Below are 20611 nucleotides of genomic sequence, written 5' to 3'. Positions count from 1 at the left end.
GACCTTGAATGAATAAGACCACATTATAGTTCTTTTCAATACCACGTTCAATTCTTGTTTTTTAAAAAAATTTCTTTTGGCAAATGTTGACTTCCTTCATTACTAGGAAATGAATCAGTTGAAGGTTTCCCAGTAGAATATTAATTCACTAATTAGTTATTGGAAAAAAATCATTGCATATATTTTCTCGAGGTCCAATTTTTTACTTTAAACCGATCAGAAATAAAAAAAAATCAAAATGTGCTCCACCCGTTACATTTCATGTCACTATATGAACATATAGGGAAAGTTCAGACACTTCTAAATTTCTTAAGTAGGAAGTGACATTTTTCCTCCCTTTGTTCTTCAGGTTTCCTGCAGATTGCAATAAAATATAGGATATTTTCAAGACAGGAATACATGTAGATTTGATTGGCTTGAACTAATGGAATATATCTAGAAGTTATTTTGAAAAAAAGATCTGCATAGTGACCTTAGCTGTATCAGCCTTACCTTTTATGCTCCAAAACAGGTTCTTCTTAGTGCAAATATATGTAAAGCTGGTTTTTAACATACACTCTCATTTTCAAGCAATTATAAACAGTTCAGAGATAAAATAAATAGAATAAACTGTAGGCAAGCATTCAAAATATGCCATACTAAAAACTGTTTTAAGGTATTTTAAATAATTATTTATATAGCTTTGTAATAATTAATATATTACATTGCAGATGATCCTTCACAGAAGGTAGTTTAAGAAAAGAGGTGCATGTTATCCAAAACAAATGCACTGCTGTTCATTGATATAGAATGGGCTGAAGCTTCTAGTAGGAGATGCTTCCAAGCCACTGTTCAACCAGATTTCTTGCATGATCTGTTCTCGCCGCTCTATCCTTTCAGCCAATTCGGCTGCATCCAGGGGACAATAAACTGAATATGAAGTCCTGCATAAGCCTGTTAGTTCATCAGTAAAATCTGAATCAGAAGATTCCCCTCTCTCTTCCTCTTCTTCTTCTTCCTCCTCCTCCTCCTCCTCATTTCCATCAGCCTTCTGATTTTCTAGCACCAGATGCTTTTTCATCCTCCGTAGTTTTATCATATCATCGCAGCAAGAAATGTGCATTACCAGAGCACAAAGTGTGAGCATTAGGCCAACGCAAACACTAGACACAAACAAGAGAGCAGCTCTTTCAAGGTGATCTGAAATTAGAAACAAAATCCCAGACTAGAGCCTTATGTAGAGATTGATGGGAATAATAATAATTTGCTGTCATTTCTGAAAAGCCTAGACTTCTGAGACAATCTTAATATCTAAATCTACATAATCCATCAGAGCTTGCTAACATGTTTCTGGCCAGCAATATGGAAATGAAAATAAAGTACAATACCAAAATTAAGAAAACTCTTAAGTGAAATATGATGTTAGGTGATATAAGTGATGGATCCAGTGGTGAAATCCAAATGTTTTTACTACCGGTTCTGTGGGCGTGGCTTGGAGGGCGTGGCAGGGGAAGGATATTGCAAAATCTCCATTCCCACCCCACTCTGGGACCAGAGGTGGTATTTGTTGGTTCTCCGAACTATTCAAAATTTCTGCTACCGGTTCTCCAGAACCTGTCAGAACCTGCTGGATTTCACACCTGGATGGATCTATACAGTTTCTTGCAAAAATATGAAAGTAGTTTACTATTATCTTCTTCTGAGATTCCAGTTTTCTTGCCTACAATTCTGGATGTCCTAACACAGGGGTGTCAAACTGGATTTCTTCAAGGGCTGGATCAGCATTGTAGCTCTCTGTGTGTCAGCCGGGGGGGGGGGAGACGGGGCCATGAAGCACCCTGCTGGCAAAACGGGCTATGGGGGGATTGTGTGCAGGCCACTTGCTCCCTGTTTCTGGTCTGGATGGCCTTCTGCAGCACTTTGCTGGCCAAAACGTGCCTCAGAGGGACACATTTTGACTGACAGGGTGCTGCAGGAGGCCATGCAGGCCAAAAACAGGGCCCGGGGCTGTGCTCCCCCCCTGAACACCAATTTGGCTGTCAGAGGCACTGCAGGCAAGTCCCATGGGCTAGATTTAAGCACCCCATGGGCCGGATTCGGCCTGCAGGCATTGAGCTAGGGCCCTGTCCTAACAGATCCATTTCCCCCCATTTTTCAAGATCAGCAAAATGCTATTATTTAGCTCAGCCTGTAGCTACCAGTACCAGAGAAAATGTGAATGATCTCTTTAAGGATTTTTCCTCCATGGAGTTAATTAATTCAAAATAATACTTTAAACACATGTTAATTAGGATATTGTTCGCAAAAGGATATACCATAATAAATCAAGGAAGTTTTAAATGCTGCAAATATTATGTGTATTTAATATTTTATACTAATTCTGGAAAATGTAACTGCTAGCATTAACAGGATTTCTTATCAGAACACAAGAATATAAAGTAAAGAGGTCTACCTCTAATGTATGCAAATGTAGCCAAACTGCTGCTAATTATAATTCCTTCGTTCTTTGGAATTCTTGATTCTTTTGGATCAAAATTTACATCTGTGAGAAAGAAAAGAGGTTCCTAAATTAGATTGTAGTTGAATTAACTTTCCAAACTGAAAAGGAATGTGTATTTGTTAAATAAATAATTTAAATGTCCTACCACAAGCAATTACCTTCTTTAATGTCTCCATATTTCCATGTTGTTTAATAACACATTTTATGCATTAAAGCAAAATTAATTTTAAATTTCTATTTTACTTTATTATATAACACAACTCATAAATACATGAGAATGTCCTTTAAGATAATACGTTTGTTTCCTGTTTTTCCTAGGAATTTTTTAGCACTGTTGATATCAGGAAATTAATAAGAGGTTTCTTCCCACAAAACATGTTCTAAGCCAGGGGTTCCCCAGGCCATGACCCAGAATTGGGCCACGTGTGTGGCTGGCCAGAGCGCACATGCGCAAGGGCTGCATGCATGAGCACACCAGCCCACCACTCAAGCAAGCACTGCATGCATGTGTGCACATGCCAGCCCACTGCTTGCATGGCCCAGTTCCCCTCTTCTCTCTCCTTGCCAGGCCGCCAAGCCACAAAGGTTGGGGATTGCTGTTCTAAACTATGATTCCCAGCAGCTAGATATGAGAAGAATTACTTCAACTTAATAATTAAGTGATGACTATTTTATTTATTCATAAGTTCTGCAATAAAGTTTTGTTCATGTGATAAGCAACAAAGTCAATGAAGTCAGTTTAGTCTTTAGTTAGTTTAGATTCAACTTCTACTTGTCTCTGTCCATTTCTTTGTCTTCGCCTCATTACTTTTTGTGTGTGTTGTTTTTGCTACACCATTCAAAATGAATTGAACATTGGCTCATCCAAAGTTCCATGAAGAGAGACCCCTCCTCTTCTAGATCATTAAACGCTTAAAGGCAAATGTCCATAGCAAACCATTAAATTTACCATATTCATCTTCTTTTGGCTTCCAAGAGGGAGGGAGTATGGTAACCATTGGATTAACTGCTGCCAATATGAATCTTGGGACTGTAAAGTTGAAAATAAAAAAATGTTATGTGTTGATTTTAAAATATATATCCTTCTCTTTCTATAGACAAAACTGGAAAGTTTGCTAGCAGCTTTTTTTTTTCACACTTCACATTTTAGAAGTCAGTCAATCAAGAATATTTATAAAGAGAAGTCAATTTCTATACAAATATGTCACTTGTTGAATTGATGGCTTTTATGCATTGCATTGTTGCTTCACCGCCAGTCATAAACTAACTGAAAATATATGAAAGTTCAATAATCAACAGGCCAAACTCCACAAGGCCTTTCAAATATTACCTGACTAATTTCAAAGCTATGATCATCCAAGAAGAATCTGGATTAGTCCAAGAAACATAATTAGATTTTTGCCAATGTGTTTCCTAGTCAAAATGTATAAATTGTAAACAAAATTATTATCATACCTATCTTACATATTAAAATATGGGAATAATATGAATTTTCCATATATATGCACAATGCCCAGGTTTTGAAATGTTGCGATTTGTGAAATTATTGATTTCCATACTTTTCTTACCACATGCATAGCTGACATTGAGGTATTTTTTCACCCCAGGCATGCATGGTCTTCCAAAGTTATGACTGTTAGCAATAATTTTACACCTTTGCTTTCCGTAGCATTTCTTCGACAAGACTTCTAAAGCTGAATAGGAAAAACAATCTGAAAGGAGAAAGAAATATTTATTTATTTATTTAATTAATTAATTAATTAATTTGATTTATATGCCGCCCTTCTCCGGAGACTCAGGGAGGCTTACAATGCGTTAAGCAATAGCCTTCATTCTATTGTATATTTATACAAAGTCACCTATATGCACATATAAACAAAAATGATTTATCTGAAGAGATTACTGGTACCTGCTTGCAGAGATATAAATCTATTGGTACAGGAACAATACTAACTCAGAAAGCCCAACTAAATATAGATATTGCTTCTGATAATAGTATGGTATAGCCTTTATTGTCATTGTACATCATGTATACAACAAAATTGATTAATTTTTTAAAATTGATAAAGGGCAGTGATGGCAAGGAAGAAGTGATCATTTACATTATTTCTAAGAATTTGTGGTTGGCTCTATGCAGTGATGATATAAGAATGTATGATCAAGCCAATTATGTGACCCCACCCAGCACATTGGAGAGACAAGTAAGAAGAGATTTTGCTGTGGACTGAATGCACAGACTGAGTTAGGGTAAACCAGTTCAGGACAGCTAAACTTAATTATTAAATACAACAGTCCCTGTCAAGTATTTGCAAGCCATTGGCACATGTGTCATATAGACACCAGTGGAGGCAGAGAGTGTCTCCACCCCTATGTGGAAAGGAGGGGCTTACCCTGAGTATAAAACCCCCTCCAACCTTTTCCACCTTGCTCTCTCCATCTCTCTCTCTCACTTCTTGTGTTTGTTCTTCATGAGACTTGATCTCAGTTGTACATAGTTAATATGCTTTATCATATGAATAAATACGTTTAAGACATTTATTTATGCATCTGCCTCTGAACTCTTCTATGCTCCTGGGTGTTTCTACGATCCCAATTCCACGGTCCCAATGTAGCCAACTAATAGAACTGTGGCAAAAAACAAAACCAAAAAAATCCCAACACCCCAGGGTCAGTCTTAGAGTCAGAAGAAGGATTTATATGTGCTCTGGAGCAAATACAGCATGTCTGATTTAGAATCATCTAATTTACGAACAGAACCATTGTACCTTGGAGTTTTCATTTAAAATGCAGATTAAAATTCTAGACATTTTCCTAAAATAAAATAGAATTAATATATTATTCTAATTAATTTAAAATGAAAATATATTTCATTATTGATATGTACATATACATGTGCACGTACATATGCATTTACATATATACATATACATATTTTACTGTTTATTGCTAGAGAAAAAATACTGATGGATTCTCTATTATTTTTGCTTTAGATCTTTGTAAGTATCAATGTAAGCATTAATGCAACATGTGCCAGTAATTTACTTTAATTAATAAAAGGGAAAAATGCTTTCAGATATGTGACAATGACACCCCTCTCCTTCTGCTTCACATAAATAAATACACAGAATTACCAAACTGAAATTGAGGTTTTGCTCTGGAAGACTATTTGAGGAATAGCTTGGAAAAGATATAAATAGTTATTTCAAAGCAAGGAGATAAAACCTTAAAGTTGGATGCATGTAGATGTGCACTATTGATTCAGCTGATACTTACAAGGACATGACCAGACTGCAAATATGTTGGGATACTTCCACACTGTCCTGAAAATGCAAACTATCTCCCTTTTATGCATCTTAAAATGTTGGATTTCTCTGCCTGAAATGAGTAGGCTGCATGTCATTTAGATGAAATACTCTTTGTTAAAATTGTGATTTCTAATATAATCAATAGTATATCCAAATGCAGTGAATGGATTTAGGATAAGAAAGGATCAAAGAAAAATCAAAGCAGTCCCATTTAAGTTGCAGATAAAGGACGGGAATTAAAAGCAAAAACAAAACAAAACCCTGTGTTTCATTATCATCTCTGAAGGAAAAATACAGTTCATTCTAAACCCTTGCAATCCTTGCCCATCTTTTGCAGTTAGTGGTTAGCAACCAGACAGGTGCCAAATAATGCTGATAGTTTTTATTTGGTGCACATATATCCAGCTGGAAATGAAAAGAAGCAGCCATCAAAGCAGTTCTGAAACTAGTGGTAAAACATCAGCCCTGGTCTGAGCTGCTATTTAATCGTCCAGCATCTGTTGTTTTCAAGGGAAAGATCCTTTAAGTCACCAATTAGCTGGGTTTTAGCTGGGTTTTGACATGCAAATTATGCAGAGTTGTTGAAGCCATAAATTGCCCAAAGTTTAATAAAACTGACAAGTCGTCTTTTCTCTATTGAAAGCCTCTTCTATTTTCAAGTTCTGGTGTCTCTTCGCTACTACACAAAAGCTATCTATTCAATGGAATAACTACAGCCAATTATAGTGAAATTAAGGCTCCTTGGCACTCCAATGTGTATATTAGTGAGCGTATAATACTGGAAGGATATGTGTCGGAAAGAAATATGATCTCAATTATGTTTAGTAAACAGCAGAGTATTAATCAAAGTTCTAAATACTGTGGGGTGGGAACAAGAAGGGTAGGAATGTGGTGTGTAGATTCTGGTGCAGATTCCCTTCTGCTCTTATTCAGAGCAATTTGCTTTGGGAGTTAATTTCTAGGACTAGCAATGGCTTCAGGGAAATTATTTTTTTTTTTTTATTGAAAAGGTTTTCAAATACAAATTTTTCCCCCTTTTTCCCCCCCCTCCCCCCCCTCCCTAACCCCCCCTCCCCACCCTTCCCCCCCTGTGACTTCTTCGTAACAAAAAAAAACCCTAATTCATAACAGATTACTTACTCCCTCCTCAAAATACTGACCTTTACTTACTAAAAGTATTATAAATCCCCCTTTATCCATACATTTCAGAAAAGAAGAAGAGAAAAAAAAAAAAACAAAAAAAAACAAACACATTATACTATAACTATTATAAAATAACTCTAATTTAGCATAATAGTGTTTTATATCTATGCATTATTGCAACAATTCAAAACCACCTTCCACTTTAAAACTATACAATAAGTCCTACTTTAATAACATTTCAAAGCGGGCTCCCCATAAAATCTAATTTAACATTTATTCCACTCTATCCATTTCCTCCACTCCCCTAAATGTATCACTTAAAAATCCCTTTTCTTAAACTAATCAGTCTGTAGCTAGCTTATTCACCCACTGTCTTACAAATTTACCATACACAACAATTCTTGATATCTTTAATTCACTACCCACACTACTTAAATATATATATATATATATATTCCATTATATCTAAATAAAAAAAAGAAAAGACAATAACTTTAAATTTATAGTCCATATAATATCTTCTTGAAGTCTTTCCACTGGATTGTTAAAACCAACATCCATAATAGGGTGACATAGCTTGCGGATGCAACAGTTTATTCAAGATCTCCAATCATATCTGCCCCCATCAGTAGTAAACATCTTCTTATATATATAAAAGTAAAAACAACCACCCGAGTGACATTATAATTGTATTCCATATAATAATAATTGTGGGTTTCATCAGGATTATTAATTTCCATCATCGTATTGGGTAACAACCCGATCTTCTGCATGTCCCAATGTGATTCTCTTGCCTTATAATTCAAGATAATTATAATATATTTATCAACACAAAAAGAAGTTTCAAAATAGATAATTCAAAACCATCAATTTGAGGCTCTTTCCATGTCCCAAAATTACGGCAATGCAGAGATCTGCCACTATCCTCAGGATGATATTGACCAATATGTCGCCTCCTCTATGTTTTCACATAATCATTCATATTTTAAAATCACTGGCTTCACTGTTGCTTGGGTTAGAAATTTCTATTTTTGTACAACCTATTTCTTTTTTTGTTTTCTTTTTGTGGGTTTGACCTCCATCCTAATTTTTTGTGTCTCGCATTTCTTTTTTATCCCTTGTATATCCTCTAATTGGTTTCCATGCTTGTCCTTGCCTTGATAAGTCATCACATTAAAATCAGATGGCACTTCTCTCAAATTTGTAGATAATCCAGCTGGGGTATCCGATAAATCCAAAGGCAATTTATCTGGTACAGTCTCTGTCTTTAGTTCCAGCTCCTTCTGCTTATCCTGTATTATATCTGAAGACGTTAAATTCATTTTCAACCTATTTTGATAAAATTCTTCCGCCCTTTCAACAGTATTTAACTGGTATCTTTCTCCTTGATATCTCAATATAATACCAACTGGGACGTCCCACCGGAATTGAATATTTCTCCTTTTTAACTCAGACACCAGAAAGCCAAATTTCTTCCTTTCCATTAATATCTTAGGTGGGAGTTCCTTGTAAATCCAAATCTTTCTTCCATACAATTGCAAATTAGAATTGAAGGAATTTTGCACAATTTTATTCCTAATTTCTTTATCTGAAAAATAGATTACCACATCTCTAGGCAATTGCCTTTGCTTGGCAGTCCAAGAGTTTATTCGATAAGCTCTGTCAATCCTACAAAACACTTCCTCAGGTTGAATCTTTAAAATCCCAGCTAGAAATTCAGAAGATATTTTCCTTAAGTCATCTCTGTTATTTTCCTGCAAACCTCTAAGTCTTATTGCATATTCTGTGAAATTATATTGTATCTTTAGAACCTCTTTTTGAATCCTCTGTTCCAGATATTCTACATTACCAGACTTTTGGTCAGCATCCATTTTAAATTTTTCTTCTGAACTATAATCCTGAATATTTAACAAATCATTTTCAATTTTTTGAAATCTATTGTCCAATTTATCTTGAATTTCATCCATTTTTGACTCTAGTAAATTAGTATTTGTATCCAACCGAATCATGAATTCTGGCAATTTTAAAATTTTTTGCTGCAAAAAGTCAAACTTGGATTTCACCAATTCCTTAGTTTCCTGCTTAAATTTTTCAAGTTGCTGATTCACAATCTCATCCCTTCTTTCAATCTCCTCTAAGAGAAATTCTATTATATTAAAATCAGGTTTCTGGGACTGAAGAGTTAAAACATATTGCTTTAAATTCTTGGTGGGGGAATCCCCCCCACCTATTTGTTTGTCTGACTTCACAAGCCTCAGTGCCATGTTTCCGCCTAAGCAGGCTTTGTTAGAAGAAGAAAAAAAAAAAGACAAGACAAAAGACTTCCAGCCAGCAACACTCAAGCCTCCAGGGAAAAAAGAGAAAAACAAAAACAGGAGCGGAGTTTTGTCTACAAATGTAGCCAGTGGTATTTATTCCGCTACATTGTAATAATAAAAAACGGAAGAACTTTCCCTCTCAAACTCTTCTCCAGCCGCGGCAGACGCCATTTTAAAAAGAAACTTTTTTCCTCTTTCTCTTCCTCTATTCTCTTAAGTAATTTTTAAAAGATAAGTAAAATACTTGCGCTTCAGTATTACAGGTCCAGCTCACATTTTCTTTGAGTAATCTGTCAAATTCGCAAGCTTGCTTTTGACGCCTGGCTCTGCATTAGCAGAGGTCTCCCAAAGCCCGGAGCAACGGCTGGGGATATGGGGCATCTCATCCGCTCCATCCCAAAAGTAAAAGAAAAACTTTTGGGACTCTGCAGAGAGTTCTACCCACCCCTGCCGGCTCTATCTCCGTTTCCTCATGGGAACGGAGTTTTTTCGAGCCGCCGTTCCGTTGTGAAGGCGGCTCTAACAGGCAGTGGAAGCTGACGATCCCTAAGGAACGTCTGGCGGCGGCCAGCAGCAAACAGGAAGTAAGGGGAAATTATTTTTAATTGGAATCACAACAATGGGAAGAGGTAACACCATCCTCTGCATGCTAATAGAGATTATTCTGTTCCGCTAAATATATTATGTATATTAGAAACAATACATGATACCACATATTTGTTACATATGATTTCACCATGAATGTAATCCTTTCATTACATTATGTATTGTACAACCTTTTCCCACGCATGCTAACTACAGTAGTGGCCAAAATTGTGGAAACCTTTTGGAAAAAGTGTATTTTTGAGGTTTGATGGCTAATAACACCACTTTTTTTTTTTTTTTGGAGTTTCAAGATAATCATATTCCATTGCTGGAATAGCCCAGACCTTAACCCAACTGAAAATCTATGGAGCCGACTAAAGAAACTTGTTAGTCAGAAGTGACGTAGCAATAAAACCCAGTTAATAGAAGCAATCATTCAATCTTGGTTTCACATTATAAAAGCTGCAGAACTAAAAGACTTGGTTCACTCCATGGGAAGACGTTGTAAGGCCATAATTCATGCTAAAGGTTACCCAACTAAGTATTAACTGACGTGATAATTTTTGTATATCTCGCTTTTTCTATGGTGATAATTTTTGTATATCTCATTTTTTCTACGTGTTTCACTTTTCTTCTTTATACTGTAACTGCTATTCTAATAGCAAATCCTTCATAAAAGTTATTGCATGACATTCTTCATTAAATTATCTTTCTATTGATATATAATTTTATGGTACTATTCCAAAAAAGAGGTGGTGTTATTAGCTAATTTTAGAAAACACACTTTTCCCAAACGGTTTCCACAATTTTGGCCACTACTGTAGAGTATGTTTTAGAACCATAAATTAACCTAAATTTTTATCCAGACTCTTTCAGGTAAATTTACCTTGGGTAATATATTGTCTTTCAACTGATATATTGCCTATTAATTTATTAGGAATCTGAAGGCAAAAAATTAGTTTGAAATTACACTAAGGGCTAAGCTTGAATTGGCTAAACTTCCTAGTTTAACCAATTCAAAATACTGGGCAGATTAATAAGTATAGTGGACCAGTTATTTAAATAAATCATTAAGTTAAAGTAATCAAATTACAATTTGTATTGTCCTTCTTTGTGCTAACATGGAATTCCATTATTATTTTTAATCATGTTTAAAGAGATACGCTTGTATTACTTGTGTCAACTTGATCAATTCACCAGTGCATTGAGTATACTCAAGTCTTATAATCTTTCTTCGAATTTGATGTGATCATCCTAGCCCTAACCAAAAAAAAAAAAGACAAGGAATGTATGGCTCTCTTTGGCCAAAAGGATCTCCCTGATCAGCAAAAGCAAAGAGACATGGTATGCTTGCTTACCTCCTTATACAGGAGTTTATACTGAATTTATGACCAGCATTTGCAGCCAAACTCAGAAACCAGTGTTGTCACTTCCACACTGTCAGCCAAATCTTTCCATTTTAGAGGGGGATTTGAAGGAAAGATTAGTAAGAAAGCGAGCATTGTTATTCTTTACAATATAATTCCAAGTCTATTGTTTATTTCTTAGTTCTCTTTATATTCCACCTTGTTCTTCAGTAACTTGTTCTTCAGTCCTTCAGTTTCCAGAGATTTTTCAATTTAGTTTTTTAGTTTTTGATGGGGTTGTGCTATCCCAGGTAGAATTTATCTATAAGGTACAAATCTTCCTGGACCCTTAGTTCTTGCTCAGTGAACAGGTGGCAACCATAGTCAGGAGGGTCTTCATCCAGATACATTTAATGTGCTAATTATCACCTGTTCTGGACCAGAAAGTTGTTCTCATAGTCACTGATGACTTAATTATTCTCATTTGGACTACTGTAATGTGCTGCCCGTGCCTCTACCCTTGAAGGCTACAGCTGGTCCAAAATGAAATAGTGTAAGTGGCTATGGGCACATCCTGTTTTGCTCAATGTATGACCACAATTGAGCCCAAAATTTATGTTCCAAAGTGAGGAATTTGTTAAGTGAGCTTTGCCCCATTTTATGACTTTTCTCGCCACATTTGTTAAGCGAATCAATGCAATTGTTAAACTAGTAACACAGTTGTTAAGTGAATTTGGTTTCCCCAATACTTTGCTTGTTAGAAGGTTGCAAAAAGATAATTGCATGACCCCAGGACACTGAAAACATCATAAATGTGAGTCAGTTGTGAAGCATCCAAATCATGTGACCATGGGGATGCTGCAACGGTCATGTGAATTTTTTTTAGTGCAGTTATAACTTTGAATGATCACTAAGTGAACTGTTGTAAATTGAGGACTACCTGTATAGATTTGAATATGTGGTTCAACTGAAATCTCACTAAGGCAACCATGCTTTGTTCGGTTTATTTCTTTATGGGTGAGCACTGAGTTGCATCCTGGAATTCTTTCCAATGGGATTTCTTGACATAAAGGTTTTAATATTTTAATTGGCTAGCCTTTACAATTCTTTGTTTTCCCCTCCTCTGATTCTTTTCTTTTTCCTCAGTAATAGATATTTGGTATTTTGTCCAATAGTTATTACGTCCTGTGACTAAGATCAAGAGAAATCTATATAAGCTATTTAAAAATACAAATATTTTATGTAAAAATAAGGTGAAAAAAAATCCTTGGGTAAGCAACATTTTAAAAACCAGCAGGAAAAGGACAGTTCAAAGCATGTAAGCTGCAGTGAGAAAGATTTTTTTTGCAAGGCAGAGACCCATCTGACTTTCACACACAATGAAGCTCTCTTTGAAGATCTTGATCTACTTGTAAGTCATTGCTTGATACAATATATACCTGGAAGTTATATCCAGGTATATATTCAGGTCAATCTGAACAATCAGGTCATAGTAATCAATACATACTTAACATCTACTATTAATTTAGAACTATTTCCATTTAATCATTTTTGACCATTTATGCCATTCAGTAACACAGAAGCAGAGTGAAAGGAATGCATGAAAAAAGCAACATGATTATAAGGAAGCCATCATTGACTTTCCCAGGTAAATTTCATGTCATACCCACACAGTTGCTCAATTCCAAGAATTCTGAATTGGGAAACAACTACAAGCATTCAATTCCCATGCTAATGGGAGTCAGGAAAGGCAAATTGTTTTTTTCCTACGGGATAAAAACAAACATTATAACCTTTAAATTCTAGAATAAAGAGTTCTCACTTAAACTTTGTCAGCCTACCATATTGGGGAAGGTAATCCATTTTTGTTGAACAGAAGTCCATCTCGTGGGCAGACCTGCCATAAGAGGCTGAATAGATGTTAAGAAATTTTGATTCATGGCAGTGTAGTTTCAGTTCTTCATTTTCACACACTGATCTAGTTTTATATTCACCTGAAAGAGAAAAGGACAAAAAAGCAACAGTGAGAGATAACTGGACTCTTAGATAAGTGAAAAAAATATTATGTGCAGGTCCTGTTGCTACTTATGTACACAGAGATTAGTGTGGAGATAAATGGTGAACATCACATACAGTGTTTCCCCGAAAATAAGACCCTGTCTTAATTTTTTTGAACCCTGAAATAAGCACTTGGCCTTACTTTCGGGGAGGTCTTATTGTTTTGGGGTGCATGGAGGAAACCAGAGGAAATGGCAGGGACCAGCTGCTCATGTGTTTAAATATTTTCGGGGAGGGCTTATTTTCAGGGGAAGGCTTATTTTATGCTCTCAATCAGGCTTATTATCAGGGGATGTCTTATTTTAGGGGAAAGAGGGTACTTACTGAGAGATCCAACAAAGACATAGTTCTAAATTGGGGTTTATTAACTCATATGATTTAGTCTGGTGATTACTGTATTGACATCTTTTTTGGAACAATATTTTAATGTATATATAGATTTATAGAGACATTTCTTAATGTTAAATATTTTAATGTTGAATTATATTAACATGTGGAATTTTATAATTTTTGAGATATTTATTACAGGATTGGAGTGTCAGGAATTGCTAGGTAAATTATTGTGAGAAATTGGAAAAGTACTATCGTTTTAGGTATAAGGGACTGCAATACACCTGTCAGATATCCATTATTGAAAATAGTCTTTTTTACCATTCCAAGAAATGACACAATACATTTCCCTTTGGTACAGATTTCATAACTTACTAAAAATATTTCTAATTTGAAATATTCATAAATAGGTGTTGCAGGTACTTGTTTCATAGGTAGCCTCAATAGGCATTTTATAGGTAGGTATTTATTATATATGTTATATCTAGACTGTTCATAATTTGTTTGAATTTTGCTTGTTATTATTTGCCACTAATATTTTTTTTAGTTTTATTTTTGTAGTTAGTTGGATGCTTTGTATTTTTCAAAAGTTGCTATACAGTCAATTAAAAAAAGTTATTAGCTATAGAAAAAAGGGACTACTCATAGTATTTGTGGCAGAATTATACACAGAATGCTCAATAGAATATTTTTGATACAGAAGCTGTGATCAGTAGACTAAATTTTAGGTAGTTCTCATTCTATGCACTTTTGTATTCTATTTTTCTTAACTAGACCCAAAATGTTACCCAAAATGTTACAGAACTCCATGTATCACTGTCAATTAGTTAATTTCAGAGGGAAAAAAAGTATTTTTATTCTGTACCACTGAGCACTACTGGGCACCATACACAGCACTACTTTTCTCTGGTAAAAAGATAGAATGGAAAATCAAAAAAGATTAAAACCAGAGGTGGTATTCAGCAGGTTCTGACCAGTTCTGGAAAACCGGTAGCGGAAATTTTGAGTAGTTTGGAGAACCGGTAAATACCACCTCTGCCTGGCCCCGCCCCCATCTATTCTCTGCCTCCCGAATCCCATCTGATCGGGAGGAAATGGGGATTTTGCAGTAACCTTCCCCTGCCATGCCCACCAAGCCACGCCCACCAAGCCATGCCCACAGAACCGGTAGTAAAAAAAATTGAACCCCACCACTGATTAAGACCAATCCCTATCATGTTGGAGAATTATGGCAGATGTTTTAAATATTCATAATTATTGATACTCTTCACCACGTGTTATGTACCCTGTGCATTTTCTTGATAACCAGTTGTACCCCATTGGACTAGAAAAAATAGGGCAAGAGTTTTCTTTGGCCATATTCCAAACTAATCCTTTAGTATAAAGGATTGAGACTTTAAGGATGAGCGAGGATACACTCCCAGTGACTCTAGGTACTGATTGGGAAATTGTTGTCTCTGGGCTGCATGCACCACTAAGTCCTTCTTTGTTTCCCAGCATCTATTGGGGAACAACAACAAAAAAAGTTGTTGGCAACTACGGAGACTTTGCCCAGCATTTCTCACCAGACACTTATTAAGAAAAAAAAGAGTTAAAATTTAAAGGGATGTCAGCAACAGCTCTAGCAGGCTTTCCCAGCTCCATAAATTACTGCATTGAGCCAATGATGCTGCATGGTAAAGGAGGTTGAATGCACTGTCACTTTTCTATTAGTAAAACAGAACAGTAATGTAATATAAATAGAGTGGCCTTCTTTTGTTTTTTTGCTTATACTACATCCATTCAAACAAACACAGAAGAAATGTAGTTAAAACAGTTCAGGCTGTAAAGATGAATCCACAGCCATCTGTGATAACTCTATAATTTTTATTTTGGGATATTTTCTGGCCAAAGAGTGCTGGTTGTTTCTGGATAATACGGAAAAACATTTTTCAGACATTGCTGATAATACTGTTGTATATGTGTGAATGTATTGGAATATATTGGAAAAGCAGCTACAGGAAGCTTCGGGGCTCTGTCAAATCTTTATATATAGTGTCTAGCATTACATACAAGTACACGAAAAAGGGAGGAATAATGCACTCAAGAATATTCACAAAATTTTACACAGTAATTTGATTGGCTTGCACACTGTGCCAAGCTACACTTTCTATAACCATAGTTTACTTAATAAACTACAATCCACATAACATACAAACCCATTAACTTATAATTGCAACATTATCAGCTACTTCTAGTCAGTGCTTCCTGCTCTGGGTGCCCTCCTGTTATAGGGACTCCAGTATCAAGAATTCTCATCAAAGTTCATCCTGGGTAGGGAAATTCACTAATCTACAAGATGCCCCCATTGGGTAAGGGTAAATACAACAAACATTTTTATATGTGATTGCAATTTTTGAATTTAGCCAGGTCCGGGCTTTGCAGAAATCCATGCAAGGATTTTTGTGCTGTTATTACAATTTAAATTGAAAGAAACATACATAAAAATGGTGTCTGACCATTCTGCAAATTACTTACTAGGTCGGCACTTAAAGGAGACTAGGAGATATTTAGTGACTCCTGGACATAACTCAGATCCAAAAAGTCGACTGTTAACAAGGAGTTGGCAGTCTCTCAGGTCCTGGCATTCATCAAGGACTTTCTACAACAGTGACCAAAAAAAAAAAAAAAAGTCTTAAAAGAAACTTTAATGAACTATACAACAATGCAAATCCTGACTATTTAAGATCTATCATGACAAACTTTACCCACTGATTAACAGTAATAAATTTATCCATTAGAATACAAAAATAAGATTTCCAAAGCAAATTATGTGAAATAATATTATTAACAAATCACTACCAGAAATGTTTCTATTCTAAATAAACTTAAATATAAGAAGCCTCAATTCAAATCTCCACTACAGGCTGTTTTATGAACACGAATTCTGGAAAAACAGGAAGCTGTAGTAATGTTAGAGTACCATTTCAGAAACTGTCATGGGAGAAGCAGTTTGAAGATTTACAATTCACTGAACTTGAAGTACATAATTAAACATTATGATCATAATTACTTTTGAAATTACCATTTTTAATTCTCCCCAACCCCACTAAATGAAGACACATTCAGCTACTAGTAAATGAAATTTATAATAAAAGCATAATGCATTTCTATCATACTTGGCTGTCCTAAATTAACTTCTAATGAAGGGCTGTTTAAAACTTCAAATATTTATATACTGTGGCTTTACTGCCATTATTAGCATTCAGAAGCAAAGTGCTTTTAACCACTTTCCTCAAATTTCTGGACGTAAATATCCTGAGCCAAAATATTTAAAATGGGCAAGGGATTATAATTTGCATGCAAACAAATAAAAGAGAACTGAGAAAACAATACATAGAGGAGAATTAAAGAAATGTCCACAGAACTACAATATAATGAAAATTACTATCTAATATTCTATATTTTTAATACAATCTAGCTACTGGAATATAAGAAGGGGAAAAGGGTTTAAAAGCTCCCTGGAGCTCCTGATGCAGAAAACAGGTGACAGTTTTCAACTAATTTTTAGGAGAAAAATATATTGAAACTGTAATATAAGTCCTAACAACCAACCATTCCTGGCATAACATATACAGATAGTCCTCGCCTTACGACTACAATTGAGCCCAGAATTTATGTTGCTAAATTTGTTAGTGTTGCCCCATTTTGTAACTTCGAATGGTCACTAAATGAACTGTTGTAAGTTGAGGACTACCTACATTTAACATACTGTAGTAGTTAAAATTTAAACTCTTCAAAACTCCCCACAATCTAGAAAAAAAATAGAAATATTGGCTTTGACAACTGAAGCTCTTAATCTCTTTCCATGGATCATGTGGTTCTATTAGAAGCTTGCCTGCATGTGTTGTGTGGCTCAACTTGTGCTTCTAATAGCCAAAAAATATTGTTTGTTGCATTTTATAAATGAGGATGCAATTCCTATGCTTCCTTATTAGACTTAAGGATCCTTCCACACCACCAGAATTCCCGTGCACAATCAGTTTCTCAAAAAGCAATGTGAAAGTAGGCCACAATTCCATCTATTTCAGTTCTGAAATAAAAGAACCAGCAAATAACATAAATCAGTCAATATTCACCTTCTTTCCTGCACCTGGCCAAAGGAAGAGTTCAAAGACTATAACTCAAATGATAGAATAGAATAGAATAGAATAACAGAGTTGGAAGGGACCTTAGAGGTCTAGTCCAACTCGCTGGCAGGAAATCCTACACCACTTCAGACAAATGGTTATCCAACATCTTCTTAAAAATTTCCAGTGTTGGAGCATTCACAACTTCTGCAGGCAAGTTGTTCCACTTATTAATTGTTCTAATTATCAGGAAATTTCTCCTTAGTTCTAAATTGCTTCTCTCCTTGATTAGTTTCTACCCATTGCTTCTTGTTCTATCCTCAGGTACCTTGAAGAATAGTTTGACTCCCTCTTCTTTGTGGCAACCCCTGAGATATTGGAACACTGCTATCATGTCTCCCCTTTCCTAGAGCTCTAATGACAAAAACCTTACACTAATTTCATATAAAAAGGAAACAGAATATAGGTAGTCCTCAATTTACAACAGTTAATTTAGTGACCGTTCAAAGTTACAACGCCACTGAAAAAAGTGACTTATAACCGTTTTTCACACTTACGACCATTGCAACATCCCCATGGTCATGTGATCAAAATTGGGGTGCTTGGCAATTGGTTCATATTTATGATGGTTGCAGTGCTCAAGCATGAAAATGGGTCTGAATGCTTATAGATTAAAATTCTCCTTCAGAGCTTCAGTGAAAAAGCATGTATATAAAGTGTTTATTCTGGAAAACAATACTCTAATTGGGATATTTTTCTATTTCAGAGAGCTTAAATAGAAATAATCAGATATGTTTCTAAAAATATCCTGGTGTATTTTGGAACAATTGGAAGTCTTTTAAATTAAAATAAAATCAGACAAATATTTTTCATTTCAGTCCAGTCAGAACACCAAGTACAGATGTGAATTCACTTTTTTTTAAAAAAAGCTGGATTTTCATAGGCTATTTTTCCACTGTTGCAAAGCAGCACTTATAAATCAAGCTTATGAAACTTCTAGCACATGGCACTATGATTCTCCTCTGATAACAATGATGAGCTTTTATTAAGTGTAAAATCATGGTGGTTTCTACCTTATCTTTTGTGGCTGCAAAGTTCTTTGATTAAGAACAATCACATTTATCACATTTATAGGAATATTCTATGCAAACATATTTGGACAAATGTTATCTTGACTATAATGTCCTTTACTTCTAAGAATGTATGTACAAGGACTGCAGTAGGTTGGCTAAATGCTGCATTTTACAAAATAGGAAAGACCAGAAGAAAGAAGTAGATGGGTCAGGACAAAAATGAACATACACTTATATATTTGTAATATAATCTGCCCAAATCAACCCACTGCAGGATGTGGATCTATACCACACTGACTCCCATACGCTTCATATTCCCATTCATTGTAAAAATAAAAATATGAAATACATTAAAAATGGAAAGATGGCATACTTAAAGGCAAATTACAACCCTTAAGCATCACCTTTATATCAAAGAAAGATTTTACTATACATTTGGCTCAAAATAGCTTCTTAGGAAGAAGATTACGGGTGGTTGGAGTGATTTGTTTGGCTGTGTTACTTAGCCAGGAATAGGATTTAAGAAAGCAGTGACATATAGACTGTATACCAGCAAAAATATGGTGGAGATTTCTACTTAGCAGTAAGAGCAGACTATATTTATCATGATTCAAGTACTGCATACTGAGTGTGCATTATTACTAAAGCAAAATAAAAACGATTAACTATAATAGTAATCCTAAATAAATTATCAGGACTTCATTTCATGTTCATGTTGTTCAATTTTTATATTCAAATCTAGTTTGTAACTAAAGTGTTATATCTTGTTTCTTTTTCTTCTTTTGAAATCCATCAAAATAGTACTAAGACAAATATGGATTGCAGAAAGGCTGGTTTACCTGCTTATAGCAGAATAGTACTCCCCAACAATGTGTGTGTGTATGTTGTGTGTGTGTAATTTTATTCCCTTTTATTGAATGAATCCTAGATGTGAAATGTTATATCCTTTCATATTGTACCTCCAAAAATTTTGGAATTCTGTGGTAACTAGAATAATGCTCAAATATCTTATTATTTCTCCATTTAATACAGCAGGATAAAACACAGAATAAAATGCAGAACCAGAACCAGAACCAGTGAATTTGCTTCTAAACTCAGTCTGGAATATGAAGCTTCAACCTACAATCCTATCTGCTTTGCATCCTCTACAGTTCAGTGGTATGTATTTATGGGGATTGAATGAATACAATGGGAACTCATGTGTAAATATCATGCCAATTAGGAGGACTAAAGAGCCTATTGTGTAGTGTACATTTAAGTCTGACCACTTTTTTGTCCAGGAAAAGACTTTCCTATTCTTTATGTTGCTATTTCTAAGTTATTCTATAAGGAAATAATTCTTGCTTTAGAAGAGGGCAGCATTAGCCACATTCCCAGAAAACGTACAGTAAATATAATTTGCCAATATATGATGAAGTGACTGGGCTGTAGCATTATTATGGCTTGGAACATAAAAATGCTCTACAATTTTATTTTCATAGCTACAAGAAGGCAGCCAAAAATGCCAAAGGTGAGAAATCAGAAAATCTCTGTATGGATCCTCTGAATTGTTAGCCTAGTACTAAACAGTCTTGCTACAAAATTGGCTGATTGATATTTCAATATTCTTATTATTGGTAGTATTCCATTATCTTATCAATACTATGTTATACATTATGTGGCTGATTGAAAATCTGGAGCCAGAATTTTTCTGTTGGCAATATAAATTTAAGTCTTTCAGGAAACTCCACTGACCTAAACTAATGCCAAGACAATTCTGACAAAACTAGTGGATTGGCACAAATTAACATTGGACCATTGGTCATGAATCTTAATAGACATTCACATTGTTGGATGGTCTTTTGTCCCAATCTGCTTGGCAAGAG

General features: G+C 35.2%; 1 protein-coding gene across 1 annotated transcript in view; it reads right to left on the bottom strand.

Moving 5' to 3' along the window:
* Positions 1 to 651: 651 nt before the first annotated feature.
* The window catches only part of EVA1C (eva-1 homolog C), a 41323-nt gene continuing 21363 nt past the window's right edge, over positions 652 to 20611 (bottom strand). The window contains exons 3-8 of the mRNA XM_034432914.3: positions 16082 to 16205; positions 13018 to 13170; positions 4048 to 4191; positions 3429 to 3509; positions 2432 to 2521; positions 652 to 1179 (exon numbers count right to left, since the gene is read on the bottom strand). Coding sequence (XP_034288805.2) covers positions 752 to 1179; positions 2432 to 2521; positions 3429 to 3509; positions 4048 to 4191; positions 13018 to 13170; positions 16082 to 16205 — 1020 coding nt within the window. The 3' untranslated portion in view covers positions 652 to 751. The remainder of the gene's footprint in view (positions 1180 to 2431; positions 2522 to 3428; positions 3510 to 4047; positions 4192 to 13017; positions 13171 to 16081; positions 16206 to 20611) is intronic.

The sequence above is a fragment of the Pantherophis guttatus genome, chromosome 5, assembly GCF_059756535.1.
Source record: "Pantherophis guttatus breed Tessera chromosome 5, ASM5975653v1, whole genome shotgun sequence".
In the NCBI taxonomy this organism is placed as follows: Eukaryota; Metazoa; Chordata; class Lepidosauria; order Squamata; family Colubridae; genus Pantherophis; species Pantherophis guttatus.
This window is presented reverse-complemented; position numbering and strand designations above follow the sequence as displayed.